We start from the raw sequence: 16,449 nt of genomic DNA, 5'->3' as shown, positions 1-16,449 counted from the left end.
GTGTAAGCGCAAATTATTCTAGCACTGGACCTTTCAAAGATAATCACGTAGTCACTGTGCCACGCACGGGGGAGGTAGAAAGAATGCTCCTACCCAAAGAATCACATGAGAATTCAGTCTGCCCTCCAGACAGGCACACAGCATGGCTATGGTGCCTTCAAAGAGTAGTCTGTATTAAGTAAGGGAAGGGCTGACTTCCTTCCGCCCGCAGGCCCAGAGGCCCAATGAGCACTCACTTTGCTAGGAGGACCCAGCATTGAGGGAGTGGAAGAGAAAAGGAGACAGGGTTAAGGAAGAGGCCTCTGGGGGTCAGAGAGATTGGAGTTCAGTCCCAAATGACAACCTTTGAGCCTCAATCTCCTCATCTGTAAATGGGCTAATGGCATCTACCCTGACAGTTTATCCAGCACCCTGGGGAAGCTCCTCAGGAACCAGGAGCTCTGATTAGTGGTGTTGAGAGAACCATGGCGGAGGTGGGAGAATCAGGCTCTACCTTTCCCCATGACACGTGTGAACTGCCCAGGGAGATCCCCCTCCGGCAGGGGGGCGACGGCCAGCTCCCCATCACAGCTACTCAGCTGGTGTGGCTGGAGCCCACCGCTGGCCCCAGCGGAGGCAGTGGCTGTGGCACCAGTGGCTGCGGAGCTGTCTTTGCAGTCAGGGGTCTGGCCCTCAGGGCCCATCAGTGAGGGCGGGTGGGGGGCCTGGGGCTCCCGGCGGCAAGCCTCGGGGGTGGTGCTTGGGGAGCTGTAGGCCTTGATGGGAGTCAGAATCATCTGGTGCAGCTCCTGGAGCGGGATGCGCAGGTTGCCCCCTTCGATGATGTCCTGGACGGCCAGAGGGAGAAGACTTTGATTAGGGACAGCACTGGGGGTGGCCCACCTTGACGTCTCCCTCCCCCGCCCGGAGCTATTCCTAGGCGGGACTCACAGCTGCTGGCCCCTTCATCCCAACAGTCTTTGGAAATGCAGCCATTTTATCATTCTATTATTAGCCCGGTAGAAAACTTGGCAAAATACGGATATGCATAGTGAGGAAAATATACATCACCTGAAAATCCCACCATCTAGAGGTGATCACTAAAACGATTTTGTACATTTCCTTCCCTGGCTTCCTCAGTGAATTTCTATAAAAAGCATTTATATATTTTACATGCACACACTTTAGAAGCTGTATAATAAAGCTGGGTCATGTGGTAACTTCCTGTCCTGTGTAGGATGAAGGGACCTGCTCGTTCACACCCTCAGCCCACAACACAGGCACCACAGGGCAGTGGTTAAGAATACAGACTCTAGGAGGGTGCCTGGATGGCTCTCAGTCTGTTAAGTGTCTGATCTCACTCAGATCATGATCTCACGGTGTTTGGGATCGAGCCCCAACTTGGGCTCTGCCCTAACGATGCAGAGACTGCTAGGGATTCTCTCTCTCTCTCTCTCTCTGCCCCTCCCCTGCTGGCTCTCTCCCTCGCTCTCAAAACAAGTAAAACTTCAGAGAATACAGACTCTAGGACAGATGCTGGGGTTCAAATTCTGACACTACTGTATGACCTTGGGTAAACAACTTAACCTCCCTGTGCCTATTTCTGTGTATAAAATAAAGATAACATCTGCCTCAATGGGTGGTTGTGAGGATGTTAATATCTGTAAAGCTGCAGGTCAGGGTCAGGTTCCCATGTCATGTGCTTCTTTGTTAATAGGTATGTGTCGAGTGCTGTGATGAACTGGGCACTGTCCTAGGCAAGAGGTTATGGGGGGAAGAGTCTTTGTGGTTCCCTTGGGGAGTTTACAACCCACCCTGAGATGAACATACTGCGCTAGGGTGCAGGCCAGGGTGGCCGTGAAGGGAGGCTGTCTGAGGGGGTGATGTTGGACTGGGAACCCAAATGAATGTGGGCGTGAGGACCCTGGGAAAGCGTGCCCCATGCAGAGGGCATGGTGAAGGCAGAGACTCTGAGGTGGGGGCATGCCAGGGTATGTGAGGAATAGCAAGGAGGTAGAACAGGATGGGGAGAGGAGAGGAGAGGGTGAGGAATGAGGTTTCTACTGGGGCCTGAGCATGGAGGCAAGGAAGCTGGGAGTTTTTCTAAATGAGAAGAGACTTCAGGGGAAGTTTTGAGCAAGGGAGTGACATGTTGTTGAAGTTTCATTCTGGAGAGAAATATGTACAATATATGTGTATACAATACAGTTGACTCTTGAACAACATGAGTTTGAACTGTGTGTGTCCACTTACATGCGGATTGTTCTGATAAATACAGTACAGTGTTCAGAATTTACTGATGATTTTCTTAGCATTTTCTATTCTGTAGCTGACTTTATTATAGGAATACAGAATATAACATATATAGCGTACAATATATCTTCAGTAAGGCTTCCAGTCAACAGTAGGCTATTAGTAGTTCAGTTTTTGGGGAGTCAGAAGTTACACATGGATTTTCAGCTGCACAGGGGAGGAATCAGTGCCCCATGCTGTTTAAGGATCAACTAAAATTGTACATAATATAAATGATTTTATATGTTGTATAATAAAATTGGGGCCTTCTGCACATACAGTTTGATATACTGGTGGTTATTTATTAGGAAAAAGAGTGAGTGCTGATTCTGGTCGACATTTATCTACGTGCCAGATCCTCACAGAGGCACAGGACAGGCTCTGACGCTTGTGGCTGGGTGTCAGGGCCTGGGAATCATTTTTGGCATGGAGAGCGGTCCGGCCCTCTGCCCCAGTGCTGCCCAAGTGCTTTTGCAACAGACCTCTCCTTGGGACCCAGGAAGGACACTGACAATCAAGGCCCTGATTACTAATGAAGTATTTACTCTTCTGAGAGCACAGAATGGCAAAGACATCATTTCAAAAGCCTGAAGCATGAGTACCAGTCCATTCCTGGGTTCCTCTAAGAAAAACTGCTTGATGGTGTCCAGGAACACAAGCCCATGGAACACGATCACCTCTACACCCAGACTTTCCGATCAATCGATAGCACATTGGACTTCCTATGAATTGATTAGAAAAAGGAAACTGGAGGGCGGCAGCCTTGAATAGGCACGTTTCAGTTCAGGGCAGCAAAACACCAATAGCCCAGCCCCACCATTGGCGGGAACCTGCTTTGCTCAGGAGGTTGGAAGCAGAAACTTAGCCTAGTTGGCACCCAGGGTCATTGAGTAAAGTGAAATGCTAAGTAGCCATCAGAATTGTTTCAGTCCTGGCCAGGGCCACTGTCCAGCCTGTTTTAGAGGAGAGCGTCCATTTTTCTTTTAAAGAGGAGAGCTTGAGAGTCTACGGCCTTCCTTCTAAACCTGGCAGACATGGCGTGGGGAAGACTAGCTTGCTGCCTACGCCAGCAAACCTGAGGCAGGAGTCATTCCCAGTTTTCCTGCTGCCCAGACTGGACCAGTCTTTTCCAGAGTCTAGATGGAGTCACGTGACTGGTCGCTCGATTTTGGACTTGGTGATCTATCAGGGCAGGGCATATGAGGCAAGCTAGCTGACCCATGCCAGGAGAGCACCTATGGCCTTTCCTGATCCAACTATGTGCCAACTGGGGTGGGGGGGATCCCTGCCTCTAGGTCCTTCACTTCCTGCCAACTGCCTCACTGGCACCTGGGATGTGGCGGCTCCTGATCCTGTCCAGCCCCTGACTGGGGCGGGTGGGGGAGGGGGGAAGCAGAAGGAGAGAGAAGGGATGAAGCTTCCTCACTGAGTGGGAGCTGAGTAGGCAGAGCTGGCTGGCCTATTTGGGAGATCACATGCATCCCTGCCATGCCATCCCACGTGACAGCTAACACAGAGGTGAGCAAATGCATGCTCATGACATTGTGTCAACTGCCACCAAACAACCCTCACTTGGCTCTTGTCACATGCAAAAAGGCTTCTGTAGTTACTCAGTGATGGAGGAAGGGGATTTTGATTATGCTAATAGCTGAACTCTTTGGAACAGGAAACATACACTTGCCCCAAGTTCAAATCTTACCTTTCTCCACTGGAGACAACCACACCAAAAAGGAAGCCATAAACCTAATGAATAATGATGGACACTTTCTGTCAAATATAACTTATCAGGAATCATGCAGAGTTTTTTTTTGTTTTGTCTTCCCCCATAGACTTGAAGCCACTGTCTCAAAGAAAACACTCAGCTAACAAGTTAACAATGCCCCTTATGCCAGCCTTTGTAGGGTTACATATCTGACTCTTCAGAAATCAATTCTAGAACTCAACACTGAGTGCCCAAGTTGAGAAGGAAGCTAGAAAATGGCCCAAGTGGGACCCAATCCAGTGTCCTCCAACTAGCTGTGGGAATTAATTCTCCATGTTGACAAAAATAGGGAACCAACCCAAGTCTCTACTGATCCTTCAGACCATAAATACACTCCTACATTATAAACACAAAGAGGCAAAATGAAGCTGTCCGTTCGCTAATGTGCCTAGCCGAGGAGCTCATGGCAGAGGGAGCTCGAGGCAGAGGCCTCCACGAAGGCCGGCCCACCAATGCCAGCAGTCAGCTCTGGTGGCACAGCTCAGGGCCCATGCACAGGACAGGAAGCTACTTGCCAACCCCTCATCTGGCTTTCTTAGGTCTTAGAGGAAGACTGGTTTGAAACCTTTCTCAGGGCACGTGACAGCAGCAAGGGGCAAATCGTTCCAATTTTAGTATATGTGCTGCCGAAGCGAGCACAAGGGGCAAATCGTCTGGAAGACAGAACTTGGGCAGCCAGTGTCTCGACACTTACACACTGACCATGGTCCCATCCTTCCCCCAGTGTGAGCAGACCTGGACCTCTTGCACAGTAGACAGCACTCCTGCACCTACTTAAATCTACTCCCCTGCCACCTTTCATTCACCACACTCCAGCTGGGCCCATCCAGGAGCTAAGCACTGTGAAGCATCAGGGACCTAGAAACAAATACAATAGAATCCTTGCCCTGAGATGCTTACAGTTTCTGGGGCCCATACAGTGTGAGCATGCAGCCAGGACAGGGAGCTGTGGAAACATTGTGTGCGCGTGTGTGTGTGTGTGTGTGTGTCCTTTCTCTGTGCCAGGTTCCCAGGGAATAGTTTAGCTTCATAGTTTGGGAATTAGTTGAAAAAGGACAGTGAATAAAAGCATGTGAAACATTTTCGTTATTAAAGATCAATGTTGAAAAGTTTGCCCCAGCAACATTCTAATCTTTCCTTTTTCTTTTCCACCAAACATCTTGAGAAGTCTGTACTTCCTTACCCCGTGGCCTCAACACCCATTCACACTTCTGGGTTCCTGAGTTTCTGCTTCTATCCCTCTTTTCTCCTTGTATCCCTTCTCATCATGGCCACCAGTGACCTGCTGGCAGCCAGTTCCAGGGGGCAGTGTTCAGTCCTCACTGTAGGGGACACATCCACCGCATCTGATGGGATTTGCTCCTTCAAATGCTTCTCTGACCCCCTGGGTGGGCTCAGCCTGTCACTGTTCAGTCCCTCCATATCTTCTGGATGGTGCTTCTTGGGGTCTGTCCTCAGCTCTTCCACTTGGCACACACTTCTGGAGGAGTCAACTGCCATTATGCACAGATGACCCACAGATGAGTCTTTCAAGGCCTTGTGGACTCTAGCCTTGTTCTTCTGGCCGCTAATTTGCCTTTTCTGCCTGGGTGTCCCAAAGGCACCTCAGACTCAATCTGGCCAACTGAACTCAACCCCCCTTCTCCAAACCTGGCAACTCCTCCTATATCTGCTGTTCCCAAATGGCACGGCATCAAGGCCACTGCCTAGACTTCTGCTAAACGACCTCTCTTATCCCTCTCCACCCTCGCGGGCCCTGCCTTAGCTCCAGGGTGCACCAAGTCTGGCTGTAGGTTCCTAACCAGTGTCGGCCCCTCCGAGGTTTCCCTCTTCGTCACCACTGCAGAGTGCTGTGCTTCATCCCTGGAAGATTCCCCCACCTGCCTCGGTGACGACACTGATCACAAGGGATTTGAGAGCACAAGCTGTGTCTGTGTGACATGTCTGTGTCACAGTGTGCATCTCGTGCTCCCCAAAGGCAGGAGCCACATATTACTGTGTTACTCACGGGTAGCCTCCAGTGGATGGGGTAAATGTAGTGCAAGGCAGCTGCTTAGTAAGTGTTCAGGCTGAGTGGAAGGGCTCTGGACATTGAGCTTATCTGCAGCAACCACTGATTATGAACTAGCCCTGGGCGGGGCCCCAGGTTCTGTGTGAGGTAAGAATGCTGTAGGCAAGCAAAGGCCTGATGATAGCATTTTCAACAGCATAACCAGTTTAGGACGTGTGGGAGCACGAGAGAAAGGGCTGATGGAGTTTGCTGCTGGTGGCCTAAGTGGTAACACATTAGGGATGACTCCCTCCCTCAAAGAGCAGGAGAGCCTTGGGTCCCAGAGGAGCGAGCCAAGGGGCTGAGTCCCCAGTGGATGCTGAGGACCCCCAACCCCAGGTCATGAGCTCCTGAAGGGACAAGCACACAAGTGTCTGTACTCAAGTGTTCTGAAGCAAGCTGAACGTGCTGGTCTCCTAGACGCACAAGCTTTCCTCCTCAGGGACGTCGAAATAAACTCATTACTGCTCTTCTCTTGATCATTAGCTGCTCTCAGACTTTGTATGAAATTTGTCATCTTTTTATCAATTCCCATTCCAGGCACCTAAGTGGCTCAGTCAGTTGAGCATCTGACTCTTGAGTTAGGCTCAGGTCATGATGATGTCACGGTTCATGAGTTTGAGCCCCACATCAGGCTCTGTGCTGACAGTGCAGAGCCTGCTTGGGACTCTCTCTCTCCCTGTCTCTCTCTGCCCCTCCCCTGCTTGTACTCTGTTTCTCTCTCAAAATAAATAAAAATAAACTTAAAAAAAATTCCCATTCCAGTGAACCCAGCAGAAAGTATTTTTGTGGAATCACTATTATCCTAGGTGTGAAATGGCACGGGCTCATCAAAGGCCAGATAGAAAGTCTGTGGCATATCAAGGCCACCTGTGCCAGCCTGTGCCCTTGTGTGTCCACACACTGATATGGCCCAAGGCTATGGGGAGTAGAGCAAACAGCAGTTCCATCTCGTCTTTCAGGTGGGTGCATTTCCTCAGTGCAGAGTTCCTGTGAGTTCCTAAAGGATGCTCTGGAGATAAGGGGTGGGAGTTGGGTGGGGTGGGGGGACAGTCACCCTTTCACCGTAATACTTAGCAAGCTAGTCATTATGCAGAAAGCTTTCTGTGCTTTCTAACAGATAAGGAGAAAATTGGTCTCTTGAATGGTCCCCAAAAGAGAATGGTTTCTTATATTAAAGATGGCAATAATCACTCTGTTAGACAAACCGCTTGGTAAAGGAGTTATCATAAAATTAAGAACAACAGGGGCACCTGGGTGGCGCAGCCGGTTAAACGTCCGACTTCAGCCAGGTCACGATCTCGCGGTCCATGAGTTCGAGCCCCGCATCAGGCTCTGGGCTGATGGCTCAGAGCCTGGAGCCTGTTTCCGATTCTGTGTCCCCCTCTCTCTCTGCCCCTCCCCCATTCATGCTCTGTCTCTCTCTGTCCCAAAAATAAATAAACGTTGAAAAAAAAATTAAAAAAAAAAATTAAGAACAACAATAACCTCGGGTTCAGTTGGATAGGTCACGTGTCATTTGTGATTCACTTTAATTAGGGGCAGACCTTTCATCACAGATGGGCATGTGAGTAGCCTCTATATCTATCCCATGGCTTTAAAGCCCCTTTCCTTATAAAGTTATATATGCTTATTCTATACATATACTTTATATTTTATGTGATATGCATTAAATATAACTTTATATGTTGTATATAAAATTATATACACACATCTTTAAAAAAAATTTTTTTTTTAAGTTTTATTTATTTAAGTGACCTCTACACCCAATGCGGGGCTCGAACTCATGACCCTGAGATGAAGACTTCATATGCTCTTCTGACTGAGCCAGCCAGGCGTCCCTATTTTTATAAGTTAAAAAAAAAAAAACCTCTCACTGCATTAAAACGTTTATGTTCTTACAAAACTTGCATTAGCCCTACCTCCCTCAATACTTTGTTTCCTTCCAAAGTCACCCTGGACACACTAGAGGACCTCACCACTCAGGTTCCGCAGGCGGCACATCCCTACAGAACTTTCCACCCACCAGTCCCAACCACCTCCCAACAGCAATGCACAAGAATCCCAACTTGGGGCAGAGGGCAGCCCAGGAACAGGCGTGCTCTCCTCTGCACCTCAGATGAAATCATAAAGCCACCACGTCCTAAAAATATCATTACCAGGGTGATGTCCGGATACAAAGATAGGAAGACAACTTGTTTAGGCAACAAACGAAAAGGGACAGTAGCAGCTGATAGGTGCTTATCAGCCAAATGATTTTCATTCCCTCTATTGAACCTCGAGTTTACTGGGATGGCCGGTCACAGGCTGCCTCGACCCAGGGAATAAGTACATTTCAGCAGTCGGGTTACCCAGAAGCTTGGGGAACCAGCATAGTTCACTTGAAAATCCTTTCATGTTTTTCTGCCTCTGGTAGGGAAACAAGGTGATACACTCTATAAAAGGTCTGCCAGTGACACTTTCGACTGAGAATCTTCCCGTGATAAAGGTGGAGATGTGCCTTCACCTGGTGATAACTTACCCTTTCCAAAGACTTCAGGAGGTTTTGTCTTTCTTTGAGCTTCTGAATACTGATGACAATTTTGTGTCTTGCACCTTTGGTAACATTCTGTAATTAAATAAAAGTTATATTTAAAGATATATTTTTAAGAACCAGTTTAAAGACTCTTGGAGGCTATTTACTGTCTTCTTGGTTCCTACCTTTGCAGACCAGTAAATATCCATTTGTCTCTCTCTTCAGTACTCATTGTCATAAACCTCTCCTTACCAAATATTTTAACTACATCTGGCTACACATTTGCCCGTGTCCTTTGGTTGTGACCTTTAGGAGAAGAGAGAGGGAGCTAGAACAGCCAATCACCCACCCAGCATGAAATGTCTTCACAGTCTTAAAGGATCATTTTAAAGTCGTACACCCTCTTCTCCATATTTTGCCATGTCAGTCCCTCAGTTTGCCTGAAGGTCTCCATCCCATACAGATCTTCATTGTTTTCTCAACCCTTTCCTAGGTTTTCCATCTCAAGAATATGTGAAGGCTAGTGCAATTCTACCAGGTGTCCTACAACCAGGGCAATTTTTGGCAGTTTTCAGGTCATCTTTGGTCTCCAGTCATCACTTCAGCTAAATGATTAGGATTCACAGTTAGGACTGCGGATTTTGTCTTAACTGTGTGCAATGCTGAGCCTACGGATTTATTTAAACCCTTGTTGACTACAGATATCACACATTTCCAAGCAGGTCCTTTCTTAAATCAGGTCTCTACTACAGACTTCTGGTGACTTCTTGCAACTAGTCATAGGATTCCTCTTAAAGAAGGAAAAGATGGGAACACCAGACGCCTCTCCTTCAGAGATACTAACACTCAAGTGACAACTGAACTCACTCTCTAGGATAAAGTGTTAGGGGGCAGATTTGTTTACCTTGACTTTGGGTTCAAGTGAATTAAATTACTCTGAAAAATTTGTGCTGGCCTCTGGCTTGGCCCTCTCTGTCAATTATTTCTTGTTTGTTTGTTCGTTTGGTTTGTTTGTTTGTTTGTTTTCTCAAGTCAATAACTGAGGACTTAGATTTTTTTTTCCCCCCTCAACTCTGACCCAAACACAAAAAATGCTGTTAGAGGTCGCTCTCATCAATCCCTGGGATCTCAAGGAGCAATCAAGATGTAAAAAGCAGCGGGAGAAGTGTTAGGAAGTTGAAATTAGTGCCTTTCATTCTCTGAGAATGTGCAGTGACTTTGGGCTTTGTCTTGCATCTCAATACTGGTATTCAGCCAGGCCTGCAGAGGTTAACTGAGGGTACTGAATATGCAATGGGAAACCAGCATGTGCTGGGAGGTATGCTTCCAGAGCAGTCCTGCCCCAAATGGTACAATCTCCTCTTCCTGCAAGGGAAATACTGTTAGCTTATTCAGACCATTAATTCTTTTAAATCATTGCTCGAAGGAAAACTGAGGTCAATTAGAAACATGCAAATGGCATTTTAACCAAGGGAAACAAAGACATTGCTCAGATTTATTTACTCGAGCACAGCATGGTACGAAGCATGCTTTGTTTTGAGGGGGGTCTCTCGACTGGCCTAGCCTTTGGCATCCACACTTGGGGAAAGATGCCTTAGAAGGAAGGGAGAACATTGTTCTTTTATGGGCACACATAGGGAAATGAAATCTGAGACCTGGGGTAATCTCATTCTCTGTGACTATCCCATGTTATTCAAGGTAATTAGAAGAAAAAGGATTTTGCACAACTTACTCCAATCTCAGCTGAGATTGCACAACTTAGTCCAATCTGAACATGCTTTTAGAAAAACGTTGGGGAAGGTCTGAGGCACGACCTGGTGCTTCGACTCACTAACTACTAGAAGTTAGCTGATTTGAAAACCAGACTGGACAAGAGACAACCAATCTGTCATTGTCCAAACAAACCCTAGTTGGCCAGATGGAAAGATGGGGCAAGGAAAGCAAAAGCAGGGACACAGACGCTTTGAGGCTTTGGTCAAACGTTACTTCTAGGCCACTCCACTGATTCCTCCCTGGCACCTTGAATGTAGAGCATGCACCTAGGTCATACCTTTTTCAACATACTCTTTCTCACTAAGCCTCATTTGCTTTAGAGTTACCTGCTGGTCTCCATCTCCTACTGGACCCCGAAGGCAAGAACCCAGCCTTACTCACCATGCAATGCTGGCCAGCACCTGACAGTTCCTAGAACAAGGCAAGCTACTAGGTGGGAACAGGTATGGGTCCAAACAAGGTGTATCTTGGGCTTCAACTTCAGGTTCCACCTGGGGCACCTTCTCAGAGGATGGTCCCTTGAAGCACATACCTGAGCCTCCAGCTGGCACTCAGTAAGGGCCATCATTTCCTCATAGGTCATCTGGGAGAAAAGCGCAGCGTACTTGTGCAGGCGGAGGCTTTTTAACCAGGCTGGAACATCTGTGGTGCAAGATGTGCAAGAGGTGGGGAGAGAAATTGAAAGGGAACGAGAAGAGATGACAAAAGATATGGGAATAGAGAAAGGAAAGGAGGGTGATGGTCGGAGGGAAAAAAAGAAAAAAAAAACCCTTTATGTTACTACTTGTTCAATTCAATTTTGGCAGCAAATTCTGGACTTTGAAATCTTGGTCTAGCCCTGATATTCCTGCTATTGGGTTCCCTTACACTACTTTAGACTAGGGGTGGCTAACTTGGGGTCCATGGGCTTCAGGGCATATAGGAATTCCCTAAAATTATATCCCAATTTGTAAGTATGTTTACTTTTCTGGGTAGAAATCATCCATAGTTTCCATAAGATTCTCAGAGGGATTCATGACCAAAAATATGGCAAGGAACCCCTTGATTTGGAGAGAACTGACTTAGAATGTTAAAACTACACATGATGAGTCTTCATCTCAAAGAAAACTTCTTTCTAGGTTCAGTGTAGCTCTCCACATGCTGCTTCCTCTGCTTCCTCAGTGATAGGTAAACCAGGCAACTGTAGGACCTACGGGTGGGGTTGCTGTCATTCTTAGCCTAATCTTTCTTCTGCCTTCCTGTGCCCCAGTGGGAATAAGGGCATCCTAGACTCCAAACTATCACTCGTGTGTGTGTGTGTGTGTGTGTGTGTGTGTGTGTGTCCGCTGACCACTTCTCCAAGTTATGGAATGTATCTGGATGTGTCTCTGACCTTTTGCTTGAATATTGACGACAAATGTACCAAGACTGGAAGGACCCAGAGATTGCTTAGACCATAGGATAATAGGAATTCCAAAGCAGATCTGAAATAAGCCCAAATCTGGGATTCTCGAGTTGGGAAAATTAATAGAAATAGTATCAGAATTCATGAGTTATCACCTTGTTGCTAAGTACAACCAAAGCAAAGCCCTTGTGCATGCTCTTTAGCATTTCTGCGCTGATGGGATCTTTGAGAAATCTCTAGAATCAGCTTCCTCCACTCCTTGCTCATTTTACAGATGGCAAAATTAAGTCATTAAGTCTAGTTTATGGAGTATGTGGTGAACTGGGGACTAGAACCAGGCCTCCCAATTCCTATCTTTTTCCTATGTCATATCAACTTCTCGTGAGATGAGGGCCAAACAGCCCGTCAGTGCTAGGGCTGGGTAAACAATGACCGCAAAGTACTTAGAAATGTTGACGCACTGGGTAAATGTTACTCATGTTTCCTATAAAGTGTTATCCATTACTAACCATGTTGATTACGATATACTGTCTATTTCCACGTGCTTTATTCTGAGGCACTGACAAACACTCCAGAGTAAGTGGGAACCTTCCAATTTTCAATTTTTAAGGTAGTTAACTGGGATTGATTAAAGAAACCTGGCCTCCTCTGAAATCAGGCCCTGATTTCAGGCCCCCTGGGGGAACCAAACACAGGCTTGATTTTGTGCTTGGAGGCCCTTCATTCTACAGTGACAAGCAGAGGGTCCCTCTGGGATCATCAGTAACCACAGAGACAAGGCTTCCCCAGGCACATAGTACAGACTCCTAACATCCTCCTTGACTCAAACTGTAGTTCGGTAGAGTCCAGACCCTGCCAGCTTGGACTCTGGTGCTGTCCTTCCTGCGACATCCTGGACCTGTTTTACCAGACTTTATTCTCCATCATGTCTTGTTGTTGCTGAAACAATGCTAATACGTCTGCAGAGTGACCAGGCAAATAACAACAGCTCTGGCTCTTGGGCCAATAATGTGTTAACAACTTTGGCACTAGGATTCATGTTTGCTACTTTGAAAAGCCCCAAGTTGCTGCTCAGAAAACTCACTGATCATGATTCAGGGAAATCTGGGTAACCCCAAGGCACACTTGGGCAAAATCTGTTGCAGAGATTACAGAGCATCTCATGGGCCAGATTTTCACTGGGTGCCCTACAGTTGAATCATGCAAAATCCACCAATGATAAAACAGAGTCCTCAGCTACTAAATCATGTTAAAAACTGGGTATTTTATATGCCAAGAGGACAATGTAGGGTTTTAAGAGTTGGGGAGAGTGGGGTGCAAGTCTGGGCTTGGCAAGACTAATACTCCACTCAGTACTAGTTCCTTTCCACAAAATATCTGACAACTAGAATTTCTATTAGAGGGCTGGAAGGGCCTGCCTCACCTGTTTAGTCAAAATGCGGGTCATTGGGAATTGTCTTCCTACAAAAGGTTCCTACACAACACAGTGAGTTAGGCCTTCCTGAGAAGTTACTTCTAGATAATGTTGCTGGGAAATGTAAGCTTCTCTTGGCCGTATATTCCCTTGAGGCAGGCACATGTTGACTCTGCTTGTATAGTGAGTGTCTCAGTGCCTAGCTCGGTGTTGTGTGCTTGAAGAGCTCTCCTTCCTGAAACATGAACTGATGAACAAAGAAGAAGAAATCCCAGTTCTTAAGAACATAGCCTACTAATCTTTCATCCCCTGGTTCGAGACAAGGTATCTTCTTTTGCCAGGAATTAAAACAAAACTCCATTAGGAGGGAAATAAACCAGAGAAGCAAGAGCACCCGGACCATTTCACTCCTCCCAAGCCAGGAACTCCAATGACTTGGATGCTAGATTCTGTGACGATGTTACCCAGAGGCAAAGTCGAGCTAAAAGTTCAGGTCCTTTCCTGTGTACCAGGTGCCACAGGGTTGGATGCAAAGCTAAGAACCACCTCATATAACCTCAGATATTGTGGTTTCTCATTCTGCAAAGCTGTGGCTACGGTTGAGAGACACAGACAAGCAGGGGTATTTCCTTTGGGAGCAGATACGTGATTGATGTCACGCGTGCCTCCTGGGCTCCCACCTCTGGCTGGCACATAGCCACTTAGCTTCATCTGGGCTGCTTCTGCTCGACATGCCAATGGAGATCCCAGACGACTAGAAAGTCACTCTCTTATGCAGTGTGGGGAAGATTTAGATGCTTTTGCTCTATGCCGGGTTGACTTCCTTGGCAAGTGTGAGCATCCCGATATTTGCTCAACATTTTGAACGTTTGCTGTGGGGGCCAGGCATGTCCCTGCCATCAAGGAACTTTTAATCCAAAGAGAATAGCTGACTCACACAAAACATTTATAATAGTTGCAGGACAAGTGCTAAGTCAACTCAAAGTTCTAGGCAGGCACAGAACAATGTGCATTCTGGTTTGCCCTGGGGAGTAAGGGATAGCTTCAAAGTAGCAGCAGTCCTGGAATCACTGGGCAGACCTACTGAGGAAAGCCATCTGAGGAGGCAGGAACAGCATATTAGCAAGCACAGAGCTAAGAGAGCATTTGGGGCTGAGGAAGCACTTGGGTGAATGATAGTAAGTAACAAGGTGGGACAAATAGGCAGGGGTCCAATGATTGAGATCTATAATGCTGAAACAAGGACAGTAGGCCTCATGTTTGGGTGATGAGGCACTGCTGAAATCTGGGCAGCAGAGGCACTATCAGAGGAGTATGTAAGAAAGGTGACGACTGTCAGTGTAAAGCCTGGACGAGGGGATGTGGGAGTGGAGGCTGGGAGATGAACCGAAGCCCTTGGAGATGGCTTGGAAGGGCGGTGGTGAGAAGGAAAGGATACAAATGGACAGCGCTTGAAGATCAGAGAATAGGGAATGTGAGTGAGACTGGTGGTTCTTCTGACTCAAGCTTGGGAAGACAGAAAGTACAGGGGGGCAGCAGGTTTGGGGTGGCAAGGGAGAGATGGTGAGCTCTACTTCATGTCGGCCGAGTGTCACTGCCTTTGAGCCATCCAGGTGGAAAAGTCAACTAGAAGGATCTCTGAAGCGAGGTCTGAGCCGGAGAACTTGTCAGCAGCATGTGGTGGGTGGTGGCTTGAAGCCATGGAAGTGGGTGAGGTCACTTAGGGAAAGAGCATGCAATGAGAACAGGGGTGAGCTAAGATGGAGCCCTGGGAGCATGAGAAGGTGTGAGAAGAGAAGCCCATGAAGAAAACTGGGAGGAGGAAGCTGAAAGGTAGCAGGTTTCTCAGAGAAAGCACTATGTGCAGATGGTGGCCCCTGTGCACAGTGTCCGTCTTTCACAAAGCTCCTTCTAGATCTTGCTGCAGTCCATAGTGGTTTATCTTCATAAGGCCTTTTTTGGGCATAGTACTACACTCATCTTTTCCATGCTCTGTGTGTACCTGATGGTCTTTACCAATGGGATCAATATCCAATTATGCTGAGTTCTATTTCCCCTTTTAGAGTTTGGACAAACCAGCCACAGAGAGGTTTTGTGGTGCGCACAACAGCTCACACAGAGGCTGGGCTCCAAGTAGAACTTGAGCTGCTTTTTTCAAATATTTGCTGCTGGAATGGCTGCAAATACCACTCAGCAGGCCATGCAGCACCTGCCTCACAAACAAAGAGGCTCCACAAGATTGAAAGATGGAACCGGTACTGCAGAAGGGCTCAATATGGGAAGCATCATAAAGGGCAGGGAGTAAAACGTTCCTGGAAGAGAGAAACGTGAACAGCCTTGGTTTCCACAAGGAGCCTCACCTTGTGGTGGTCCTGGTACCTGCAGACAGAAGGGAAACTCCCATTCACCACAGAGAGCCAGGCTAATCTCAAACAACTCTCTCTCTTCCCGGGAAACAACTGCATCCTTGGTCTTTGAGGGAGAGGAGTGAGCCAACTGAGGGGTAAGAAGAGGCTAACTCTTCAGTGTTGAAGTGAGAGGGGAAAGATTCCTTTCAAATCCAAAGCAGAAGTCTAGGAATATCATCGATATTACTGATGCCTGTCTCTTTCTGGCCAGAGCAGAATGAACAGCTCAGTGCTGTTCTAGCCTCTGAGCGAAAGGAAGAAGGCGCCTTGGTCTATGGTTCTTGTGAACTGTGAGCACGCTCCTCAGTCCTGGGAAGTGTCCATGGTGGCCTCCAGGAGGGGTTCCATGCTGATGGGGAGCATGTGTGGGTCTCTGAAGAAACAGGTTGAGTGAAATACCCACTTAGAGGGTTTGGATACAAGTGCAGGGACTCAATTTCTCAGTTTCCGTTAGCCGTGACATTCATAAGTGGTTTTCCACACGCAGCTTGCTTTGCGTCGTTAAATAGCGGCTGGGTTCCACGTCGCAAGCTACCCTCTGCGTGCCCGCACAGTTCTTAAAGCACTGCAGCAGAAGACACACACTTGGCAAGGAAGGGTGGTTAAAAGACTCATGGCCCTTAGAATTTGGGGGAATCCAGGAAATTTGCTTTTCAAGGACAAGGAGCCTTCTGCCTACCTTAGAAGAGGGGGCACAGTCTGAGCCCATTAGGACCTATCCATGCAGGCTATATGCTGGTATTTGGGAGTGAAGAAAGTGAGGTAAATTTACTAAATCCTGGCCTTGAAGTTAGACGAATTCAAGACAGCGTCTAGAAAGTCAACATTCAGAAAATAGTGGCTTGTTGCCATGACAGCCATGCAGAAGAATG

General features: G+C 47.3%; 1 protein-coding gene across 7 annotated transcripts in view; it reads right to left on the bottom strand.

Annotated features, from left to right (window-relative positions):
• The window catches only part of SAMD4A (sterile alpha motif domain containing 4A), a 218,021-nt gene that overhangs the window by 32,286 nt on the left and 169,286 nt on the right, over positions 1–16,449 (bottom strand). For 6 of the 7 annotated variants that reach the window (XM_040477193.1, XM_040477190.1, XM_040477191.1 and 3 more), the window contains 3 exons: positions 10,904–11,013; positions 8,605–8,691; positions 494–827 (listed from right to left, as the gene is read on the bottom strand). In XM_040477193.1, coding sequence (XP_040333127.1) covers positions 494–827; positions 8,605–8,691; positions 10,904–11,013 — 531 coding nt within the window. Of the gene's footprint in view, positions 1–493; positions 828–6,041; positions 6,159–8,604; positions 8,692–10,903; positions 11,014–16,449 lie in introns of those variants that run through there. The other variant, XM_040477196.1, reaches the window with a different exon arrangement.

This window comes from Herpailurus yagouaroundi, unplaced genomic scaffold (genome assembly GCF_014898765.1).
Source record: "Herpailurus yagouaroundi ecotype Mexico unplaced genomic scaffold, PumYag 141, whole genome shotgun sequence".
Classification (NCBI taxonomy): domain Eukaryota; kingdom Metazoa; phylum Chordata; class Mammalia; order Carnivora; family Felidae; genus Herpailurus; species Herpailurus yagouaroundi.
Note: the sequence above shows the minus strand (reverse complement) of the source record. Positions and strands in the feature narration are given on the sequence as shown.